The sequence below is a fragment of the Hippocampus bargibanti genome, linkage group LG04 (genome assembly GCF_051943395.1).
Source record: "Hippocampus bargibanti isolate YZ-2025 linkage group LG04, ASM5194339v1, whole genome shotgun sequence".
Classification (NCBI taxonomy): Eukaryota; Metazoa; Chordata; class Actinopteri; order Syngnathiformes; family Syngnathidae; genus Hippocampus; species Hippocampus bargibanti.
This window is the reverse complement of record NC_142737.1, coordinates 1,159,149-1,184,783: the sequence shown is the minus strand read 5'-3', so window position 1 is coordinate 1,184,783 and position 25,635 is coordinate 1,159,149. Positions and strand designations below refer to the sequence as shown.

The window sequence follows — 25,635 nt, the reverse complement described above, 5'->3', positions numbered from 1 at the left end:
TCAGAGGTCAGAGGTCAAGGAAAAACACTTGCACTCATTTGGGGGGTTGTGAGTCTACAGAAGAGGAAAAAAATAGATTCTGACTTTATTCTCAGATTTGTGACTATTCACTTTCAAGTCAGAATTCTGCGAATAAAGTCAGAATTCTCACTTTAAAAGCCATAATTTGTAAAATGGCTTCAAATGACTTGTACTGAGCGTATTTTACAAAGATTCCACGGCATCTAGCTATATTTTACGTTTTAAGACTCGCGCTGAATATTCAGGAAGTCTTGTTTTTGAGTTGGTGACGAGTCCGTACGTGACGTCACTAAAGGAACGCCCCCTGACCGAAAAAAAGACACATTGTAGCGGTCCTTCCATCATATCAATGTATTTTGCTGTACTTGTTTGGTCTGAAAACCTCGTGTTGCACTAAAAAGGCGCCAGAAGAGGGCGTCCAAGCGCCATAAAAGGAATTTATCAGCCTGTGGCCACAGGAGGTCGCCATTTTGTGCCTCTTTTTTTGGGTGAGAGATTTGCCCCCAATGTTGCCTCAAAATGGCACAAACAAATTCTTTAATCGATTGCAAACATGTATGCTTTCCTCTTCAGAACTATTTGAATCACATTCATAACTGGATGTGTAACAAGAAAGCATATTCTCCCAATCTGAAGCCATTGTTTTGTTTCACAAGCAATGCAAGACGTCTTGGTGTGACGTCACAAACTGGGGGCGGGGCTTTCTGAAAATGCCCAATTCGCAGCTCCATTTTTTTGCAGATTTTGGACAGTCATTTTTATTGGTGTTTTGCATTTGAATAAAAATATCATACTGCGTGTTTTTGGTGTTTTAGTTGCTATATATAAAACATTTTTCAGATGTCAGTTAACAAACAAAAAAGTGACGTCGGTTGTCCTTTAAGTTGTGCCGATGGGACACTTTTTACAGCATAGCCCCCCCGCCCCCCTTCCTCCCTTTTTTGTTGTTGTTGTTTTTTTTTTCGCATGAATGAGTCACGACGTCCGGAATAGAAGACGAGTCAAGCGGTTGAAGTCAGCGCGGCCAAAGGAACACACGTACCCGCATTTGTTTTCTTACCTCCAACAGAGTGATTTGATCATCTTTATTTGTGACGCTCGCACACTCGTTTTCACGCCGACGGGACAAATACACGAGGGACTCGGGCCACCATTAAACAGACATGAGCAAAAAGAGAACCATTACAAGTGGACAACAACAACAACAACAAAAAGGCGCTTGGCATTGGATTGACATCATTTGACATTCTTTTGAATGGGAGCCATCCTTATTGGCTAGCAATGCATATTTAAACTTGCACTATGCTATCTAATTGCTATCTAATAGCTGGCTAGCTATCTATCTAGCTGGGTGGTTGGCTATCTAGCTGGCTATTAGCTATATATCTATCTGGCTGGATAGCTACCTATCTAGCTGGCTATCTATTAGCTGTATAGCTGCGTTGCTTTTCAGCGAGCTAGCTATCTAGCTGGCTAGCTATTGGCTATATATTAGCTAGCTGGCTAGGTCTCTATCTATTTGAGTTACTTCCGGGTTGAGTAAGCTCTGGCGCATGTGGCTGCCGCTCCTCACCCACAGAAAAACGTATCCTGTGACTGTAAAGTGACCTTGAGAGCTTTGAAAGGCGCTTAGAAATCAAATGTATGTATTCTTCTTATTATTATTATAAAATTGTCCTAGATTTAAAATATAAATTATGATGAGATATTCGGTCATAATAAACCGCTGATTGTGAAACACTGACAATTTTCAGTTTTTTTTTTTGGGGCGAGGGGAAAACATACAGATAGATATTTGTACATTTTTGTCGCTATTTTTTACATTGACAGTAAAATCAATCCATACATTCAAGCATTTACATATTTACAGTTCATACCGAAGGATATTTACACCAATGGATGGCATGATAAAATGGAAATAAATAAATAAATAGGCAGACAGATAGCGAGCTAGCAAATGAGCTAACTAAGTAGAGACAGATAGATTGCGAGCTAGCAAGCGAGCTAGCCAGCGAGGAAAACAGCTAGCTAGCAACATAGCTAGTTAGATCGATCGATAGATCAATAGATAGATTAATAGGCAGATAGATAGATAGCGATCTAGGTAGAGGAAGATAGATAGCAAGGTAGCTAACTAGCTAGAGACAGATAGATAGCGAGTTAGCAAGCGAGCTAACTAGCCAGAGACAGAGAGATAGTGAGCTAGCAAGAGAGCTAACTAGTTAGAGACAGATAGATAGTGAGCTAGCAAGCGAGCTAACTAGCTAGAGACAGATAGATAGTGAGCTAGCAAGCGAGATAACTAGCTAGAGACAGATAGTGAGATAACTAGCTAGAGACAGATACATAGCGAGCTAACTAGCTAGAGACAGATACATAGCGAGTTGGTAAGCGAACTAGCAAGCTAGCTATTAAGCGAGCTAGCAAGCGAGCTAGAAAACGAGCTAGCAAGATAGCGAACTAGATAGCTAGCATGATAGCTAACAAGATAGCTAGCATAATAGCTAGCAATATAGCTAGCTAGATCGATCGATAGATAAATAAGTACATATTTTTTTTAGTCGCACACAAAAGAACAGTTTCATTAAAGTAGCTTTTACTCTGAAAAGCTGAAATAGTAGCTTGGTTGTTATTTGGTTTATTCACGCAACTTCAGTCAAAGAAAGCAAAGAAATGGCAAAATTTTCGGGGGAGGGAGAGGAGTGCTTCCCGATTGTATTCAACACAAAATGGTTGCCGCACAAGCTAACCAAATAGCTTGCTCACTTCGATTAGCCTACTAGAAGGCTAATCTAGGCTCGTAGAGATGCTAGCAGTGCTCATAATTAGCCCCGCTAGCATATATGCTAGTGAGGCTCATAATTCAATGTTTCATCCCCTCCATAGATCACATACAGAGCGCACAAAAAATAACAAATAACTAGTTTTCACATTTGAAGTCAAAAATAATGACTGTTATTGTGGTTGACATGACACAAGTTGAAATTTTAGTTGGGACTTTAACAAGCATCACCCATTTGTTGAGGGACAGCTAATACCTGCTAGCACTGCGCTGGCGCGCCTCAAAGCTCCACGAGGAGCTGCGACTGTTGCTCTCGCAGGCCGAAGAGGAGGAAGAGGAGGACGACATGCTACGGCGGCAAAGGTGGAACAGGCTTCTGGGTGATGGCGTGCTGCTGCGGGACGAAGGGCTACGGCGCAAGTACGGGACGGGCCTCTTGCGGGCGCTGCAGAGCAACAAAGGGGAAAAAAAAAAAACGTCTGAGAAGCGACTTATCCAAAAAACGTCAACAAGGTTCATTTCGTTTTGAATTCATTCACTGCCTTTTACAAATTGATTCGTGATGTCCAGCGCCATTTCCGAATGTGTTCGGGTTTTGTTTTTTCATGCTTGGGTGCCGATAAAGCGCTAGCAATGTTTTTTTTTTCCACAAGGGGACAGCATTTCCCTTTTTTCCATATTAGCGCTTTGTTGTTAAAGAGCTATATAAACCAATAGTAATAATAATAACACACACACACACATATATATATATATATATATATATATATATATATATATATATATATATATAAACACACAAATGAATAACGATTTAAATAAATGAATAAATATATGGATGAATGGTTACATGAATGAATCAATCAATAAAGACATAAAAAATATAGAAATAAAAATAAATACATATAATAATATAATACATTTGATTTCTAAGCACCTTTCAAAACTCTCAAGGTCCCTTTACAGTCACAGGGTAAGGTTTTCTGTGGGTGAGCAGTGGCAGCCACATGCGCCAGCGTTCACTCAACCCGGAACTCAAATAGATAGAAAGCTAGCTCGCTAGCTAATAGATACAGTAATAAAAAATAAAAATAATAATAATACATTTCATTTATAAGCACCTTTCAAAACTCTCAAGGTCACTTTACAGCTTAGAAATGAAATGTATTATTATTATTATTACTGTATCTATTAGCTAGCTAGCTACCTAACTATCTATTTGCTATCTATTAGCTAGCTATTAGCTGTCTAGCTGGCTCGCTAGCTATTTAGCTATCATTTAGCTATCTAGCTGGCTAGGTAGCTATCTATTAGCGACTACACAGCAGCAAAGTTATGAAAGGAAGAGGAAAGGAAGGAAAGAAGTAGAAAAACTAAATACAGGAGCTGATATGTATGTATTGCATTGTATTTTGGACATATGCCCCCATTTCAAGCTCAGATAACTCCAGACCAATATAATTTAGGAATTAACTATTTTTTTGTGATGAAAGAAGAGCGTCTCAGGTTTCTAACGCTGTATTGAATGTTTATGTAGTCCTAGAACTCAATATTCTGTGGGTCCTGGAATTCGAGTGACAATGACAAAAACCCTGGCACTGGAGTGGACACATTTTGAGCTAAGCACCCTGTTAGTCTTTTTTTTCACTAATTAGTTTTTGTGGAGGTGAAGATTCGAGTACCTGGTGATCCGTCTGGCTTCCAGGTGGCTGGGCGAGTCCCTCCTTCTCTTCCTGACGGGGGAGTAGGACCTGCGTCTTCGTCTCTTCCGGCTGATCTTGCGGTCGCCGTCCGTCTCTCGTGAGCTGGACGCTCGTTTTCTGTATCGGGACCTGCAAAGGCCGAAAAGTATCTGTAAATGTTGATGCTTTTGTCTGTAACTGCTATCACATAGTTGACCAGCAGATGGCGGTTGTTGTCACTTCCGGTACAGGTTTTACTTTCCGTGCTTCATTAAGTTTCGTTTTACTGAGAAGACGGCGAGAATGGACATGCTTTATCGCTGTACAGTTTAGCAAGTTCAAAACTTCCATTTCGGAGAGGCAAGCACAGCATACGTTTTTGTGTAAATAATAGCTGTATTTTTATACTTGTTTGTAGTTCTGCGGTGGTGTCGTTGGTCGAATGGAAGCACAGAAGAACACTTTACCCGCTTTCCGTCCGAAATGGAAGTTTTGATCTTTTCCTTGCTAAACTGTACAGCGATAAAGCATGTCCATTCTCGCCGTCTTCTCAGTAAAATGAAACTTAAATCGGCGCGGAAAGTAAAACCTGTACCGGAAGTGACAACAACCCAACTGCGAGACCAATAAAGGCAAATCCAATCCAATCCAATCCAACGTAATGTCAAGAAAAATGAAGCACAGCCATCTCCTGGTCAACTATGGGATAGCAGTTATAGACAAACGTATCAACAGCACTTACAGTGTCAGTGGATCTTGGTTTGGTATTTTCAGTCGCTGGTTTCACTTGAGGTGTGCCACAAGGCTCAATCTCGGGGTATCACTTGATTCAATTTTTACAATTGGGTTCAAATAGACAAATATCTCTCATCATTTGATGACATAATAATCATAAGAACAATACATTTAATTTATAAGCGCCTTTCAAAACTCTCAAGGTCACTTTACAGTCACAGTATAGTTTTTTTTCTGTGGGTAAACTGCATACATTTGATGTATTTGTGACACACCAGAAGTAAAAAAAATGAAATTTGACCTGCGATGTCCAAAGTAGGTTCCGCTGGAGCTTCTGCTGCCCCGTCGTTCCTTCAGATCCAGCGAATAGCTCGGCGATCGCGAATAGGAGCTACAATGACAACCACCATCAAATCAAGGTCACCGCAAAAAAAAATTGAAAAACTGCATCGGTGCAACTATTTGGGACCTCGCAGATGACAGCGAGGGACTCGGAAGCCGTCGTCCAGAGTATCTGGAACTTTGCGAGGAGATGCTCCTGTTGCGTCGTCGATGCGACTCGGGGCTCGATTGCCGTCGAGATGACATCGGTGGCGATCTTACGGTGTTGAATCGACATCCCAAAGCCTCGTGCTCTCTGTGCGAAAAGCACATTTCAAATTGAAGACTTCATTCTCGCCAATCCCATCACTGATGTTGCGATCTCACAGGATCCTAGGTATTCCTCAAGGCTCATTACTATGCCCAGAGGATTACATTTTACGCATCCAATAATCATACTTTATTTTATCAATTAGATGCTATCATTATACCATCAACTAAATGTTAATATTTTAACTCATTCACAAATTTATTCGGGAATTGAAAATATGACGTAGAGCGCCATTACCGAATTTGTTCGGGCTATGTTTTTTGTCATGCTTGGCTGCTGATAAAGCACTGTCCATGGCCTCTTGCAATGTTTCTTCTTTTCCACAAGGGTCAGCGTTCCCCTTTTTTTCTATGTTAGTGCTTTGTTTTCGCTTCAGTTGTTGTCAAAGCGCTATATAAACCAATATGTACTAACAATAACCCTAACTACATAACCCTAACCCCTGACACCTGACCCCTAACCATAACCTCTGACCCTAACCCAAAACCCATAATCCTAATCTAACAATAACTCCTAATCCTAACCATAAAACCCTAACTGCAACCCCAACCCTAACCCGTAACCCCTAACCTGAACCCTAACCCATAACCCTAATCCTAACCAAAACGCCTAATCCTAACAATAACCCCTAACCCTAAACCCAACCCTAACCCCTAACCTGAACCCTAACCTTATAAAAACCAATATGTACTAACACTAATCATCACCCCATATCCCTAACCCCTAATCATAACCTCTAACCCTAACCCCTAAACCATAACCCTAATCCTAACCATAACCCTGAAACCTAATCCTAACCCTGACCCTAACCCCCTAAACCTAACCCCATAACCCTAACCCCATAACCCAAACCCCCCTAACCCTAACCCTAACCCTTACCCTAACCCCTAACCCTCACACCTAACCCTAACCCCTAACCCCTCTAACCCTAACCCTTACCCCTAACCCATAACCTGTCTGGCCTGTTGACCGAGTCAATGGATGGCTAGCACAACTTCACCTCTTTAGGGGAGCGACACTCAAGCCGCCTTCCCCGCCGCCTCTGCACAAGGAAGCGTAGCTGGTCACCGAATTCCCAGAGTCAGAGACGTCGTCGTCCCTTTTGGCCAACGGCAGCTTGGCCGGCGATGACGGCGAAGCACGCCGCCTCCGCCGCGCTTCGCTGTTGTCGGCCGCGCCCGTCTCACAGGATGGCGGCGACGAGGTGTCGTTACCGGAGTCGCAGTCGTGCGATCGCTCATCCCGGCCGGACGCTAGTCCACGGGAAGGTTTTGATAAGAACGTCTGTAGGCAGACAGAAGAAGCCGACAATCACCGGATTGAGCGGCTACACGGAGCATGCTAGCTGCTTGATTGACAGTGAAATCATCCTCATATTCCTGTGAAAAAAAAACACTAGACCCCCCCCCCAAAAAAAAAATAAAAATAACAATTTTAAATTACAGATTGAGCCTCGTCAATCTTCGAAGCGCTATAAAGACGTCATGCAAATTTGAGACATGCAGCCAGAATAGTGTAGAAAAAAGCGCTCTAGGCTAAAACACTGCCAGTGATGCCTTGACTTAAGAGTTTTATCCATCCTTTTCGGGGACTAGAACTGTATCTCAAATCATTCATATCTCAAATCAACTGTCTCCATTGAAATAATGGTTAATGTCAGTAATCCGTTCCGGCACGATACCAAAAATGTTACGCTAACATACAGCAGCTAAAATCTGATTTACGACCAGTTCGACTTACGACCACCCGTATTTACGACCATGACCTCCAGACCCATACATACCCATTTTGCCTCCGAGTCTCTATTCGACATTTTGAATGGATTTCGATATACGACCATTTCGACTTATGACCGTTTGGTCGGAACACAAGTCGGTGGTAAGTCGGATGTCACCTGTAACTGTAATATATGGTTATTACTGATATATTTTACTTATATATACATTACTTATATATAATAATACAATTTTAATGTAAACAAATACGTCTGTGTAGGCTCTCAGTCGTACAGGAGTGATCCATCGAGGAAAAGGCTTCTTCAGCCATCATCTGTATTTACAGCCGATGTCGCCGCCACTTCGCTTTGGATATGAGATCAGCACAGCTTTTGAGTGGATGTTCAAGACTTGGAGATGAGTCATAGTGAAAGCCTAACCAACTAGAAGCTGAACGAGTTTATAATAATAATAATAATAATAATAATAATAATAATAATAATAATAATAATAATAATAATAATAATAATAATTTCTTTCATAACTTTGCTGCTGTGAAATGTAAATTTCTCCACTGCGAGACTAATAAAGGCAAATCCAATCCAATCCCATCCAATAATAATAATAATAATTATTATTATTATTATTATTATTATTATTTAAAATAATTAATAATAATAATAATAATAATTATTATTATTATTATTATTAATTAAAATAATTAATAATAATACATTTCATTTGTAAGCACCTTTCAAAACTCTCAAAGTCACTTTACAGTCAGAGGATTTTTTTTTGTGGGTGAGCAGTGACAGCCATACGCGCCAGCGTTTACACAACTTGGAATAACTCAAATAAAAAGCTATCTAGCTAGCTACTAGATAGCCAACAGATAGCCAGCCAGCTAGCTAGCGAATAGACAGCCAGCTAACAAGCTAGCGAGCTAATGGATAGAATGCATGGTAGAAAAAAATAGTATCCCAGCAAATTTGAAGCTATTGCCAAACTCTTTTTGACCTTTGAGCTCTACACGATTGCGCAATACATCGTCAATAATTATAGGCATCAGATACCTCGACGGAATATGAATGGTTTTAAAAAAACAGTCTGGAGTTGCGGTATTTCAAAGAAAATGTTTCGTAATTATGGAAATAATAGTTGGTATTCATTCGACCTGCTCTACCTCCTTCTCAGAAACGGTTTTGAACAAGGAGCACCCAAATACCCCTCTAAAAACTCGTAAGTCAAGGCGACAGTGTTCCTAAAAGTAAGACAAAGCAAACGTGTGGAAAAACAAACAAAATTGAGCGTCCCCAAAAAAACGGAAAAAAGTGGGGGTGCGTCGGCCCACGGGTCCGACTGGACATAACATACAACACAAAACGGGCTCTCTACGTCGCAGACAAAGAAAATGGCGAGGCGCCATCGGCATCAGCTAAAGCGAAGATCTTTCCTTGTGATGTTAGCCTAGCCTAGCGTAGCCTAGCATGAATACCCTTCAATCCGCGGGTTAGCATCCACTTACCAATCACGATTTCCTCCTTAAGTAGGGAAGGTGTAAGAAAAAGGGGGCAACATAAGTGCAGCATTAGAGAAAGTGAATTGGCAAGATCAAAAAAAAACAATCACTTGGAGTTTGCTCATTTTTTTTTGCTTGTTTTGGGTTTTTTTTTTTTTCGGGGGGGGCGGAAGAAGCCCCATTTTTTGACGCACCAAAATTTGGTCAACCTTATTTGAACGTGTGTCTTCTCCGCCCATCGGCGAGATCATGTGACCTGTGGAAACGGCAATTTCGTACAAGCTAGTCACCAAGTCAATATTCATGTCGATGTGGTTAAGACAGTGAGGGGCCGTCAGAGCCTGCAAGGCCTTCTACGCTGGACGAACAATATCGGAATCACAGACTAAGGTATCACATCCTGGTTCTAAATGAATGAATGAATAAATAAATAAATAGTTTTCCATAAAGAGTTACAGTTTTCATTTCGTCATTTAGAACAAATCATATATATCCATAGCAATGCCTCGTCAGGCTTTTATTTTGAAGTTGTTTCAACTAAAGTGTCAAGGCCTGATCTGCTGGATGAAAAATATCGTAATCACAGACTAAGGTATTAGAGGCTGGTTTAAGGCCAACACAATTTTGTCCTGAAATCAGCGGTGGGCCGTCAGGGCCTGCAAGGCCTTCTCTGCTGGCCTAAAAATATCTGAATTACAGACTAATGTTAAATGTTAAAACCCAGTGGCGGCTTTAGATCACCATTTTGTCAGCATTCAAGTAAAAAAAAATTAAAACAGATTTTAATCGTCAATGAAATGGGCGATTATGGTTGAATTGATTTTAATCGATTTATTAAAAATTAGATTAATTTGTATTTATTATTTTTATTTATGTATTGAAAAGCAAGATACCATTTCAAACTAAGAGTAAATTTCCCCCAAAGCACGCAGGTTATAATTTGAACAAAGTGTTAATGTTGCCTTTTTTGTTTTTTTGGCCCCACCCCCAAACCCGCCAAAACCCAAACGGAAAATCGTGAAGATAGGGAGTTGATAGAATTCAATGCTGGCCTAATTCGGATCCTAATTAGTCGCGCGTTCATTCCTTTTTGTTAATCCAATCAAGGACGACAAACGTTGCGACCGAATCAGCAAAAGGGGCCCTCATTTGCATATTGATTTTCCCACCAGCCAATCAGTCCCACTTAACGTTTGTAGCGAGCAAACTGTCGACGGCGTCCGTTTCCTAACAACCCCCGAGACCCTGCTCACTGGGGATTCTTTTCCGCAATGTATATATTATTATTTTTTTTTGCTGTGTTGATGCTGAAACAGGTAGCAAAAAAATGCATAAATCGCAGACAACGTGACGCTTTGCGTGTAAGGAGCCAGAGTAAAGAGAAAGTGCCAAATATAACATTGTAATGTTCCCCACAAGTAAGTCGGCGTCCATTGAAAAAAAAAAGTGAGCAGAAGGACTTACGCAGGTGGCAGAGAGGACGGACGCCATTTTTACTGATTTGGAGACGCTGCAGCCGTTGGTCCATTTAGCCTCTGATGTGGGACGGCCTTCCTTTTGGTACCAAGAAGATCTGCAAAAAGAAAATCAATCAATCCATCTATCCAAACATAAAACAAAACAAAAAAACATAAAACAAAAATAAATACATACATACATACATAAACATATAAATAAGCATAAATAAATAAATAAGCATAAATAAAGAGACAAATAAATAGAGAAATAATCAAAAACCAGATAAATAAATAAATAAATGAATAAAGTGACAAAATGTAACATGAAACAGCAGATTGATTAAAAAGTTTTTTTTTTGTATTGAAAAACAAATCTATAAAATCCATTGCACAAGTGCGCTTTGTGAGAATGGTCCATCTTGTGCGCGTGGATAAGATAAGATAAGATAAGATAAGATAAGATAAGATAAGATAAGATAAGATAAGATAAGATAAGATAAGATAAGAAGAGGCAGCGGCGCTTTGTGGCTCGCTGCTGCTGCACGCGATAACACTCATCTAAGCCACAAATCGTTTTGCCATTAAAAAGTCAAATGCGGCTCACTCGCTCTTCAAACTCCAACGTCACACATTTTTTTTTGTCCTGTAGTTAAAGCCACAGGCAGACAGACAGAGAGAGAGTGACAAAAAAACAGTGACATTTGGAATCATTTCAACTTTGATAGTTCAAAGACAGAGTGTAGACTGCAAGGTGAAAATTCCCATCAATCAGGCTCCACAAATAACCCGCATGAAGCCATCTGTACACCTGATGCAAAAAGCTATCAACCCAGCTAAACAGAACACAATTGATGAGGAATAAGGTAAAATTATGGCAGAGAAAGCATCATTCCTCAAGATGGTGAAAGAACGTTACGTTCCTCATCAAGTGTTTACATGTTAGCCATTGATTAAAGAAGTCCTTCCGTGTCATTTTGAGGCATCTGGACTGCAACGTAGCGTCCCAGAAAAGAGGCAGAAAATGGCGACCAAGCTCCATGTGAGGAATTAATCAGCCCGTTTCCACAGGGTGAAAAATTCCTTATATGGAGCTTGGTCGCCCTCTTCTGGCTCTTTTTGGTTCAACATGACGTTTTCAGACCAAACAAGAACAGCAAAATGCATTGACGTGATGTAAGGACTGCTACAATGTGTCCTTTTTTCGGTCAGGGGCGTTCCTTCAGTGACGTCACGTACGGACTCGTCACCAACTCAAAGACAAGGCTTCCGGAATATACAGCGCGAGTCTTTAAACGTAAAATATAGCTATACGCGGTGGAATCTTTGTAAAATACGCTCAGTAGAAGTCATTTGAAACAATTTTACAAATTATGGGCATAACTTGTCCGGAGACGTCGGTTGTCCTTTAAGGCTTACAAAATTAGAAAGTAGAAAATTCTGTTTTATGAGGACCTGGGAACGGATTATTCTCATTTTAATGGTTTCCTATGGGAAATGAATTTTTGGGATAGACACTTTTCGCTTTACACACTCGTAAGCCAAGGTATCACTGTACCAGATAAAACCAACAGGAAAGGCAATTGGAATCGTGCGAAAAAACATGGAAAGCTTTTTGCGTCTTACCTGTCGTCTGCCGATGGCGAGCTGCCGCGGCGGCGCCGTTTCTCTCGCCGGCTGAGGAAACAAACGTCAAAATCCGACTTACGGCCGAGTTCCGTTGCGACCAAACGGTCGTCAGTCGAAATCCATTCAAAATGTTGAATAGAGGCTAAATGACTCGCTAAGTCCCCTTCTTAAAATGTTAAAAATAGGGTGTGGAGGTTGTGGTCGTAAGTACGCGTGGTCGTAAGTCGGGGCGGTCATAAGTCGGATGTTACCTTTACATAAATGGGCAAATAAATAAAAAAATACAAAAATGAGCTAATAAATACATACATAATGACATAGAGACATTAATAAATAAACATACAATAAATGACTAAATAAATAAATACACGAATAAATAAATAAATAAATAAATAAATAAATAAATAAATAAATAAATAAATAAATGGTCAGATAAATAAATAAATGACATAAAAGAAATAAATAATCACAAAATGAATAACAGATAAATAAATAAATAAGTAAATAAATAAATAAATAACGCAAAAGAAATAAATACCATAAAACAATTAAATAATCACAAAATGAATAAACAGATATATATATAGAAATAAATATGCAAATACATAAATAAATAAACACACAAATAAATAATAATAATATTAATAATAAGAATAATACATTTAATTTATAAGCGCCCTTTCAAAAATCTCAAGGTCATTTAAATAAACACATAAATAAATAACTAATAAATACCACAAAATAAATACATACATAAATAAATAAGACCAATAAATAAATAAATACATATATAAATACATAAATAAATAAGACCACTAAATAAAAAATAAATAAATAAATAATAAAAATCAATAAATACCACAAACTACATAAACAAATAAATAAACAGATAGATAAATAAATATGCAAATACATAAATGAATAAACACAAATAAAGTCAAACAAATAATTAAATAAATAAATACATAAATAAATGCATCCATACATAAATAAAGACCACTAATTAACCAAATAAATAAATAAATAACTATATTTTCAGAGGGATTCAAGCGACTGACTGACCTTTTCTTCCGTTTGCGTCTGTCTTTTAGTGATCGTTTGAGATGCGACGAGCTGCTGCAACAAAGACAACAACAAAAAAAGCAGCTTCATGATCATCCTCACAATTATTAAATATGATTATGTTTTTTTTTTCATTCATGTGGGCTGCGTTGGACATCGGCAAATACAGGTAACATCCGACTTACGGCCGAGTTCTGTTCCTATGAAACGGTCATAAATCAAAATGGTTGTCAGTCGAAATCAATTCAAAATGTTGAATAGAGACTCGGAGGCTAAATGACTGGCAACCCCTCACCCCTTTCGTGCCATCACACGGTCGATTGCTGTGCGAGAGTGACATGCTGGCTGGCCAAAATTGTTGTACGTGTTGCCGGCCTGCTAGCGCGTTGCGGTTCTAGACGTAGAATTAAAATTTTAAAAATAGTGTCTGGAGTTCGTGGTCGCAAGTATGGGTATGGTCGTAAGTCGAGACGGTCGTAAGTCGGATGTTACCTGTATTCAAACGCAAAAAAAAAAAAAACATGTAATTTATACAGAATATTAGCATGATGTTAGCATGGCCAACACTCAATGGACCAACCTGTGTTTGGACTTTTTGGATGAATACCTGGCAGGAAAGACAAACCAGAATTAGGATGAGTTGATCCCATTAATTAGAAGGAACCTGACTCGAGCAAACGATGCTACGCTAACCTGCGCCGCTTGCTTTTCTTTGAACTTTTCTTCATCTTCTTTATCTTCTTCTTCTTTATCTTCTTCCTCGTCGGTGAGAGGCTGCTCGAAGGCGACCTAAATGTACAAATGGAATCGTGAGCTACCGTGCAGGATTCAGACTTTGGTGTAGTACCGCCTGACGCCACAACATGGGGGGCAGCACTGAGTCACTTTTTGTTCTCGATAAAAATACAATTTGATTACAATGTGGTGAAAAATATGGAATATTTCTTATAAGCTTAAGTGAATAGAGGTGAGTACAGAAACAAACAATATATATATATATATATATCACTACAAAAGCTAGCTAAAAAGATCTGTAGCTAGCTATATTGTGTAGCTGGCAACCTATCTATTAGCTCTCTAGCTATCTGGCTAGCTATTTAGCTATCGAGCTCGCTGGCTAGCTATGTAGCTTGCTGGCTATTGGCTATCTATTAGCTAGATGGCTAGCTTTCTATCTATTTAAGTTACTTCCGTGTTAAGTGAACGCTGGCGCATGTGGCTGCCGCTGCTCACCCACAGAAAAAACTTATCCTGTGACTGTAAAGTGACCTTGAGAGTTTTGAAAGGCACTTATAAATGAAATTTATTATTATTATTATTATTATTATTATTATTATTATTATTATTATTATTATTATAAAACAGAGAAATGCTGCCCCCTTGTGGAAAAGGAAAAAAAAACATTGCCAGAGGCCATGGCCAGGGCTTTATTGGCACCAAAACAAGAAAAAAAACAGAACCTGAAAACAATTTGGGAATTGCGCTCAACGTTTTAATTGAATTCCAGAATAAATTCGGGAATGGCAGTGAATGAGCTAACATAATTATTTATTTGTAATTTTTTTTTCAAAATTATAAGACCCATGCTCATCACCTGCTGGTCAGCCTTTTGCGCTCTGACTTGCTCTTCGTCTTCTTTTTTTCTTCTTCTTCTTTTTGCTTTTGGGCTGCAGTAACAGGTCGTCACCAGAGGAGGTGCTGCCGCGTGGGAGAAAGAAAGTCACAACATTAGCAGATAAACAATTTGCGCGACATAGAAATTTTAATCTAAGCAAATATTTATTTCAACCTACTCGTGTAGAATTAAGTCATCATCAGATTTATTAAAATATTCATTTGATATGACGGTGACAAAAAAAATGTCAATCTAAAAAAAAAAAAGGAGTTTCCATTTTACAGGAAGTCAACGCATCATCAACAACTAATTGCAATGTGAATATCATTTTAATTTGAAAGATAAAATAAAATATTAAAATGAAATATTAAAACCGAATGGCTTTATCAAAACCCACCTATTTAAAATTGCATTTACTGTTATAGCTTTATCATTTATAGTGTTTTTTTTTTCTTGCCTTAAACTGCCGTTGTTATCAATTTTGCTCATATGCTCCCTAGCTAGCTATTTGCTATCGATTAGCTATCTGGGTGGCTATCTCGCTAGCTATCCATTAGCTGTCTGGCTCGCTGTCTGGCTGCCGATCTATTAGCTAGCCGGCTACCTATCTTTCTATCTATTTGAGTTACTTCTGGGTTGAGTGAACGCTGGCACGTGTGGCTGCTGCTGCTCACCCGCAAAAAAACTTATCCTGCGACTGTAAAGTGACCTTGAGAGTTTTGAAAGGTGCTTATAAATAAATGTATTATATATATTATTATAATATATAATAATAATAATACATTTCATAAATCATTAAATAAATGTATTATATATATTATTAGAATATATATAATAATAATACATTTCATTTATGAGTGCCTTTCAAAACTCTCAAGGTCACTTTACAGTCTCAGGATAAGAGTATAGCTAAATAGCTATCTGGCTAGCTAGCTAGCTAGCTAGCTATATAGCTAGCTATCGTTTTGCTATCTTTTAGCTAGCCATCTACCTAGCTAGCTATTAGCTATCTATTAGTTAGATATCTAGCTATCTATTAGCTAGCTATCTAGCTATTAGCTATTTTTTAGCTATCTATTCGCTAGCTAGCTTTCTATTTGAGTGACTTCCGGGTTGGCGTAGACCAATATGAATTAACAGAAGACAGTCTGAGGTTTCTTAAACTGCATTGAATGTTTATGTAATCCTAAAACTCAATATTTTGTCGGTCCTGGAATTTGAGTGAAAATGACAAAAACCCTGGCACTGGAGCGAAACATTTTTGCACATCGTCCGGTGATGAATGAGTTAATTATTATTATTTTTTTTTTTTTTAATTGATGCAGTAGTCGTCCGCTTACCTCCTGGCCCGGCGGTGTCGTAAGCGGCGACGAAGGTGGCGGCGATGGCGATGGTCCTTTTTCCCATTAGTCGAGGCCAAATGGTCTGCGGCTTTACGCTTCTCACGGGCGCCGTCGGCAACCTTGTTGTTCAAAAAAGTGACAACTTCAGTTTTGAGCAAATGATGAATATTTGTTTTACATGAGTAATGATCAATTTTACAAACTACGGTGGTTCACATGAGCCACCTTGCTCATAAGGATGACTCATTTTTCACTTCCAATGCGAGAATTTCATTCTTTCATGCGAGAATTTCACTATTTCATGTCATATTCCGACTCCATTATTACACCATTGACATCGTTTTGGTAAAATCCAATTAAACGGTAGCACAGTACTGAAAGTGACTTTTGAATGCCTTCTATTAAAAAAAAAGGACTGTCCTATTTTAAATTTTATTTTGGCGGTTCAGGTGTCACCTTGGAATCGGCTGCCTTGTCATCTGTCAGGCGGTCGCCCGGGTTCTGGTTGGCCCCCACTTCTGGCCTGAAAGCAAACAAGCAAAGTGACTTTGAAGTTAGTTGTCATGCAATCCATGAGGCTTTCAAGCAAGGATTAAAGCATCAAATCCTGATCTGAAATAAATAAATGCATAAATACATAAATAGCTATATAAACGGTTAAGTAAAGAAAGAAAGAAAATTGCCAAATAAATAAATAAATGGGCCGTAATATTTCTAACAAAAATGAAAGTTTTAAACAAGAGTTACAGTTTTCAATTCATATATTCAAACTAATATATCCAGATCAATGACTTGTGAAGCTTTTATTTTGAAGTTGTTCAAACGAACGTGTGTTATGTCGTAACGGCTAACTTGACTCGTCATTCGGACATTACGTTTTCAATTTGTCATTCAAACTAATACTATTTCCATGGCAATGCCTTGTAATGTTTATGTTTTGAAGTTGTTAAACGGAAGTGGATTATCTCGCAACGGCTCACTTGACTCGTCATTCTGACATTGCCGTGTGTTGTCATCGATGACGACATCGCAACTTTGTCCTGAAATAATGTTCAATTGCTATTTAATGCCCTCCCCGCTCACACCCCCTCATTTAAACGCTAGTTTTTCGAAGGGAAAATATGCTGCTCATCCATTGTTGACGATCTAAAAAATAAAAACCAGATTATCATAAAGTGCTAATTGGTTTCTCCACTTTTAGGTGCTTTAAGCAAGTAAAATGTCTTCCTATATAATTGAATACAAAAAAACGGATTTTTTAATAGGAACATTTGAATACCAAAATATGAGATAGTTGAAGCCCTACGCTGAACTCAAACCAGTCGCACATCGCCGATCAGTCGGGCGCTAACCGCTAATTGCTAGCGCGGTTTGTTTTTACCGTGCAAACGTGCCTCCAATTAGGAAGCCCGTGAAGAGAAAGCGCTTTAATTGGCCGGCTGACAGTTCAATACTGAAAAGGAAAGTGTGTGTGTGTGTGTGTGTGTGTGTGTGTGTGTGTGTGTGTGTGTGTGTGTGTGTGTGTGTGTGTGTGTGTGTGTGTGTGTGTGTGTGTGTGTGAAAGAAACACCGAGGCCAATTTCAGAATGTCAACGCGCACCCCCAATTATACGACGGCGTTGCGTTCTCTTGTTACCATGTGGAAGTAATCCCTGACACTTGCGCCATCACGGCTATATTTATGTATTTCTTTATTTATAATATCGGTGTCTGAAATAACGTCCGCCCGGATGCCCGGGGGCGTGCAACTTTTACGTCGAGCGTAAAACTTTTAATTATCTCCGCCCGGGTGGCTGACAAGTAAAAAAAAAAAAAAAATAATATTTTTTTTCAATAAAGCAAACGTTTGAACAAAGATTTGAAAATCGGTATAAATTATTCCAATTTTGAAATCGTTGTTTGGTTTATCGATGAGAAGGTTTCTTCAGCCGTCATCTATACTTCTATACATCTATACTGAAGGTGTCGGACATTTCGCTTCTTATTCAAGAGGCTTCGTCAGCGAACTAAAATCTTTTGCTGGTAGTTTTGGTAGTTTCCCTTCTGATGTCATATGGATGAGTTTTATTTTATTTTTATTTTGTATTTTTAGCTTGAAGAGTTATTTGACGATCCATTTAGTTTGATGCTAACAAACAATGCCAAATCACATCAACAGGCTAAGGAAGCTAGCATCAATGTTAAGTCGGTAAACACTTATAAGCAAGGGATATTTGAATACGGGCTAGGATGATTATTTTTAAGTCTTCGCAGGTGAATAAATGCGAACATTTTGAATTCGATGAGTCTTTTAATTTTGAATCGTGATTTCAATTTTAACTCATTTGCTTTTTATTTAATTTTAACTCAAGTTTTTTTTCTTACAGGGGCGAGGGAGTGCCGATAAAGCGCTGGTCAGACATCTGGCAATGTTTTTTCCCCTTTTACGAGAGGCAGCATTTGCCTTTTGTACAGCCGCCCCCATTTCAAGCTCAGATAACTCCAGATCCATATGATAAAAATAATACTTTTAATTTATAAGCGCCTTTTAAAACACAGGATAAGAGTATAGCGATACAGCTATATAGCTAGCTAGCTATTAGCTATCTATTAGTTAGCTAGCTAGCTAGCTATTATCTCTTGTTTCTATTTATTATTGTATTTTATTTATTGTATTCTGTTTTGTGATTGTATTTTATTTATTATTTTACCTATGCTTGTCTGTGACTGTAAAGTGTCCTTGAGAGCTTTGAAAGGCGCTTAAAATATAATGTATTATTATTATTAGTTAGCTAGCTAGCCAGCAACTATTAGCTATCTTTTAGCTATCCATTAGCTAGCTAGCTTTCTATCTATTTGAGTTACTCCCGGATTGAGTGAACACTAGCGCAGACTTAGGAATGAACTGTTTTTTTTCTTATGCTAGCCAGATAGCTATATAGCTACACTCTTATCCATAATCGCCCATGCAGCTTTAGTTCACTGAATGTTTGAAATGGTGAGCAAAATACATGAATAAATGTAAAAAAAAAAATGAGGCAAATGTGGTTTTCGAAGAGAACCTTGACGGTACGCTTATCTGAAGTGTACGTCGCTTCACGTGGCCTCATCTGGCCATCAGCTGTCACTCAGCCTGAAGGAGCCTTCCTTTCCTTTCCTTCCTTCCTTCCTTCCTTCCTTCCTTCCTTCCTTCCTTCCTTCCTTCCTTCCTTCCTTCCTTCCTTTCCTCCCTCATCATTTCCTCGTCTCCTCCTCGGCCGATAACACATTAGCCGGCTAATCTCCCGCCTCTTGGCAGGATGAGGTGTTGTCAGGGGGACCAGAGGAGGGGGGGGGGGGCTGGTGATGTTCGAGGGGGCTGTCTAAATCTGTCAATCAGCAGCAGCTGGAGAGGACGGCGGCAAAGTCAACACGTTGGTCGAAAATGCGCAACGCGCCGTGAGGTTGATGCAAATTTCAGTTCGAGCTCATAAAGAAAGACATCAAGAAAAGGGAAGCTGAAATAAATACATGGATACATGAATAAATACATAAATAAATAAATACATACATAAAACTTAAATGGAACGCGTAAATAAACAAAAAAAAAAACGTAAATAAATAGAACTTAAAGGGGATGCTTAAATAAATAAATAAACATAAATAAATAAAACTTAGAGGGGGCCCTTAAATAAATAAATAAATAAAACTCAGAAAGGGAAGCTTAAATAAATGGATGAATAAACAAACAAAATAAATTAATAAATAAGTAGATAAATAAATAAATAAATAAATACCATTTAAATGGGTAAGCTTAAATAAATAAATAAATAAATAAATAAATAAATACCATTTAAATGGGTAAGCTTAAATAAATAAATAAATAAATAAATAAATAAATAAATAAATAAATGCCATTTAAAGGGGACGCTTAAATAAATAAATAAAACTCAGAAAGGGAAGCTTAAATAAATGGATGAATAAACAAACAAACAAAATAAATTAATAAATAAGTAGATAAGTAGATAAATAAATAAATACCATTTAAAGGGGTAAGCTTAAATAAATAAATAAATAAATAAATAAATGAATAAATAACATTTAAACGGGAAGCTTAAATAAATAAATAAATAAAACTTAAAGGGGACACTTAAATAAATAAATAAATAAATAAATAAAACTCAGAAAGGGAAGCTTAAATAAATACATGAATAAACAAACAAACAAAATAAATTAATAAATAAGTACATAAGTAGATAAATAAATAAATAAATAAATAAATAAATACCATTTAAAAGGGTAAGCTTGAAAAAATAAATAAATGAATAAATAACATTTAAACGGGAAACTTAAATAAATAAATACATTGAAGGGGAAACATAAATAAATAAACCGTTAAAGGGGAGCTTAAATAAATACATAAATAAATACATACAAATTTAGAAAATAATCTTAAATAAATAAATAAATAAAATTTGAAATGAATCTTAAATAAATAAATATATACAGTAAAGTGTCGTTATATCGATATTCTCGGGAGTCGGAAAAAATATCGATATAACCGGGACTATCGATATATCCGATCCTGCGCGCATGTACATTTTCTCCTTGCGTTCATAGAAATAGTATCGTAATAAGCGGTACTATCGATATAACGAGACTTTACTGCATTTACAAATGCACTCCACAAATAGTTTTATGCTAGCTATAAAATGTGAAACTAGCAGCGCACTTTAGGGCACGTCTTTTTTCTTCCGTCGGCTTTGAAGGGACAAACAGTGCAATCAAGGATGAATCGTTAATTGCAGCGCTCGCTCGTTAGTCAGTCGTTCCGTTTCATTTCAAAGCTGCCTCCGAGAGACAAAGCACCCCCCCCCCCATCCCACCCCCCCACCCTCAATCTTCTCCGCTCCGTTTTAAATGGAACAGCTCAAAATAAATCTTTCATTACGTGGCTATCGGAGAGACTTTCATGTTTTTCCAAAATGAAGGAGGGGAAAAAAAAGCGCGCTAACCCGCTAACCGCTTCTTTCGTTTGATGCGGACAAAAAAAGAAAAACATTGGGGACGTCGTGGTTTCTATCAAGCGATAGCCAACAAGCCGCTTGAGCTCATCAGCCAAAGTCGTTCATTTGACGTTTTTAGAATTTGCCGCGTAGAGCGACGCCATTCATTCCATGCAGCTAGCATATTAGCATCCGCACGCACTGCAGCTCCTCTGTAATAATAATAATCATCATCATAATCATAATAATAATAATACATTTTATTTCTAAGCGCCTTTCAAAACTCTCAAGGTCACTTTCCAGTCACAGGATAGGTTTTTCTGTGGGTGAGCAGCGGCAGCCAGACGGGCCAGTGTTCACTTAAACCGGAAGTTAAGAGCCATAAAGCTAGCTAGCCAGCTAATATATAGCCAACAGATAGCTAGCTAGATAGCTAGCCATCTAGATAGCTCGATAGCTAATAGCTAGCTAGCTAGATAGTGAGCTAATACACTGAATGTCACTATTAAACACACAGGTAGAAAGGTAGCCAGCCAGCTAGTAGATGGCTAATAGATAGCGACCGACACCCTTTTTTGTTTCAGAAAAAAGTTTTATAGCTCGATAGCCAATAGCTAGCTAGCTAGTTGGCTAGATAGTTAGCGAATACACTCAATGTCACTATTAAATACACAAATAGTGTACAGTACTTATTTATTAGGTTATAGGTGTCTCATTATTTCTTTTATAGCTGTCATACTATTGTTTTTTTTGTGATGAGGTTCACCTCGTATTATTTTTTATATTTCATTTTACTCATCCTTTTTGTTTACAAATATCCTAGTTATGATAATAATGCGAACAATTGTAAATATATTGTTCAAATGTTCTAGCTAGCTAGATAATAGCTATCACACAATATTAGTTTCCATTTCCAGCAGTTAAGTGGCCACATCTTTTACCCTACCCACCCTGGTCATTGCTCTGAAGTAATTGATGCGTGAGGGAAAATTTTTCTCGACTCTTCTTTTAATTGATCTATTTATTAGCTATAGTTATTAGCTAGCTAGCCTTCTATCTTTTTGAGTTATTCCGAGTTGAGTTAAAATCTTGAAGTCAGTTGCTATACTCTTGCATTGTTCAGAACGACACATATTGCCCCCCGCCCCACACCCACACAAAAACAAGTCCCGTAGCCAAGAAGCAACTTTTAATTGCTCCTTGGTGGGTGTGAGCCCTTCAGCAGGTGTAGAGAAACACCTCCTCTGTCTTCTCCATTCCTCCCTCCATGCTTTGAGACACACACACACATTCCCGTTTTAAAGGATTTGTGAGGTCTGAATAACTCCAGATAAGGAGTGAGGACCACAAGTTTAGAGAAGAAGTAGTGTTGCATTTGAACACTAAATATCACCCCATATCCCACTTCAACTTCTTTAAAAACAAAGAAATAAAAAGTGGACTTGAAACTGAAATAACAGCAGGAGTGAGGTTTCTAAATGGCTACATTCAAAGTCCTCACCCCTGTAGTGAATTTGGTTAAAATATCATTTGACTTTTTGTGGTATGAACTTTTTCCTCTCATTAACCACACACACACAAACAAACATAAACACACAAAGTGAGTAAAAAGTGTGTGTATCCAAGTGAAATGAAAATACACACCAAAAAAATCATTTTGGGTGAATTTGTGAGGACCTCTCTGAAACTTTAACAGATGCATTTATAGACCCTCTAGAAGCCTTTTGAATGAAAAACTTGTGAGGACCGTCCAAAAGGTCCTCACTTGTCAAAAATGTCCTCACTATGTACGGTACATAATATTAGTGGTCCTCACAAGACTAGACATACAAACACACACACACAGGCTTCCTTGCGGAGAGTCCGAATGGTGACAGTCCAATCCAGGCCATTGCAATACAACAAGAGGTGGGGCAGGGAGGGCAGAAGGGGGCTGTTTATTTCCGTTGTTCTTCCTTATTATTCTCATTCTGTCCGTAAAACAACCCCCACCATCCTCTAGCCCCCCCCCCCCTCTGTGGATGCCAGCCAGCCCCCAGCTCGCAAACAACAACAACGTGACCTGATGTCGCAAAATGAGTCACATTTGGCAAAGGCGAGGCATGAGAGTAGTCCTTACCATGTATGTATGTATGTATGTATGTATGTATGTATGTATGTATGTATGTATGTATGTATGTATGTATGTATGTATGTATGTATCTAAGTATGTATGTATGTATGTATGTATGTATGTATGTATGTATGTATGTATGTATGTATGTACGTATGTATCTAAGTATGTATGTATGTATGTACATATGTAATTTTTTTTCCCCAAGATGGCGGCGCGTGAACACGCAGCAGCTTCTCTCTATTCCGGCAAATTGGCGTTTTCGTGTTTACTATGTTTGTCAAAGTCATTATAAGTGCCTTGCACGCTGGGTCCGACAAGACAGTAATTTCATCTGTGCTTTATGTAATGCATATTAGCTATCTATTAGCTATATAGCTATCTAGCTGGCCACCTATCTAGCTAGCTATCTATCTATTAGCTCTCTATTGGCTAGCTAGCTAGCTATCTTTTAATTTGTTTGAGTTACTTCCGGGTTGTGTGAATGCGCGTGTAGCTGTGTTACCTGTATATAAAAACATGTACATCACATCCATCGACGACGGCGTGGCTAGCTCAATACAGATGATCAAGCCTATCGGCGCGCGCCGTTTCATTTTTTTTTCATTTCTCTCGCTCGGGTGCACTTTGAACGGCGCCGACGCCCGCCATGCGCTTCATCTTCACGCCAAATTAGACGTGTTAATGAGAAGCGGCGCCGGCCGTTTGCTACGTTGACGACGCTCAATTGCACAATCCGCTCTTAATTGCTGCGCTTAACACGCACCTGCTTAGCACAAACATTTTTTTCTTTTTGTGCTGGGGGCGACCGCTCATGTTGAATTAAAGGTGTAGTGTAAAAAAAAGGAGTTCTGGGTAGCGTGAGGTCATCGGAAATGCGTGTCAAACGATGACGAGAAAAGATGGCGTGCCCTCAGAGCAAACTCTGATTGCTAGCTATCTGTTAGCTATCTACTAGCTAGCTGGCTACCTTTCTACCTGTGTGTTTAATAGTGACATTCAGTGTATTAGCTAACTATCTAGCTAGCTAGCTATTAGCTATAGAGCTATCTAGGTGGCTAGCTATCGGTTGGCTATCTATTAGCTGCCTAGTTAGCTTTCTATCTATATCTATTTACTTCCGGGTCGAGTGAACGCTGGCGCGTGTGGCTGCCGCTGCTCACCCTCACAAAAAATTATCCTGGCACTCTAAAGTGACCTTGAGAGTTTTGAAAGGCCCTTATAAATGAAATGTATTATTATTATTATTATTATTATTATTATTATGAGCTATCCTTTAGCTAGCTAGCTTTCTATCCATTTGAGTTACTTCAGGATTGAGTGAACGCTGGGATGTGTGGCTGCCGCTGCTCACCCGCACAAAAAATATCCTGTGACTGTAAAGTGTCCTTGACACTTTTGAATGGCGCTTATAAAGTAAGTGTATTATTATTATTATTATTATTATTTTTATTATTATTACAGAAGAGCTGCAGTGTGTGCGGATGCTAATATGCTAGCTGCATGGAATTAATGGTGTTGCTTTATTATTATTGTTATAAATAAAATGACTTTATCATACAGTACAGATTATTTCTTTCATTACAATACCATAGCACATTTATTATACATAAAATAAGATATATTGTGTGTAGTTTTAAGGCTTATTTAGTTGAAAATGATGTTTTATGGGGACCTGGGAACGGATTATTCTCATGTTAATGGTTTCCTATGGGAAATTAATGTTTGGAATACACACTTTTTTGCCTTACACACACTTTCTAGGAACCAATTACGTTTGTAAGCCAAGGTATCACCGTATTTCAGTTTTTCCTTTTTTTCCATCAGATTTTTTTCCACGTCAACGCGAGCCGTCAAAGTTGCGCACGTACTCACCTCGTGAGCCTGCTGCGCGCGGTGATGCTGGCGGCGATGGCGCTCTCCGGCCTGGGCATGGCGACCGCCTTGAAGGTCCCCTTCCAGAACTTCTCAAAAAGCTGCTTCTGATGCAGCATGGCGGCTCCCTCCTGGACCGAACACGCCGCCGTCTGCATCATCGTCGCCGGCGCGCATGCGAAGGCTGACCAAGGGGGGGGGGCGGGGGGGTTGAGGGGGGTCAAAGCGCCTCTCCCGGGGTCAACGAGGGACCCCGAGGACGCCCACCCTCGCACCACTAGTGGGACGTGTTGTTCTCCCGGAGAAGGGGCGGCGCTGGCGAATGGGGGCGGGGGTGGATGGCGCCCCCCCCCCGCCGTCACATCTGACCAGTTTATCTCCAGGCGGCTAATTCCGATTGGTCCCCGGTGGTGAAGCTGCGGAGGTCTGCTCCGATGAGGGGGCGAGCGCGGCGGCCGACTGAGGGGATCGGCG

General features: G+C 38.9%; 1 protein-coding gene across 1 annotated transcript; it reads right to left on the bottom strand.

Moving 5' to 3' along the window:
- Window positions 1-1,076: 1,076 nt before the first annotated feature.
- Window positions 1,077-25,635, bottom strand: srrm4 (serine/arginine repetitive matrix 4). Its single transcript, XM_088993442.1, is given in 15 exon segments — window positions 1,077-3,248; window positions 4,486-4,635; window positions 5,522-5,611; window positions 5,690-5,857; window positions 6,873-7,156; window positions 10,571-10,679; window positions 12,187-12,237; window positions 13,252-13,305; window positions 13,832-13,858; window positions 13,945-14,040; window positions 14,846-14,894; window positions 14,897-14,949; window positions 16,207-16,328; window positions 16,666-16,732; window positions 25,162-25,635. Coding segments are annotated over 15 exon segments (1,677 nt in total). The 5' UTR covers window positions 25,323-25,635; the 3' UTR covers window positions 1,077-3,052.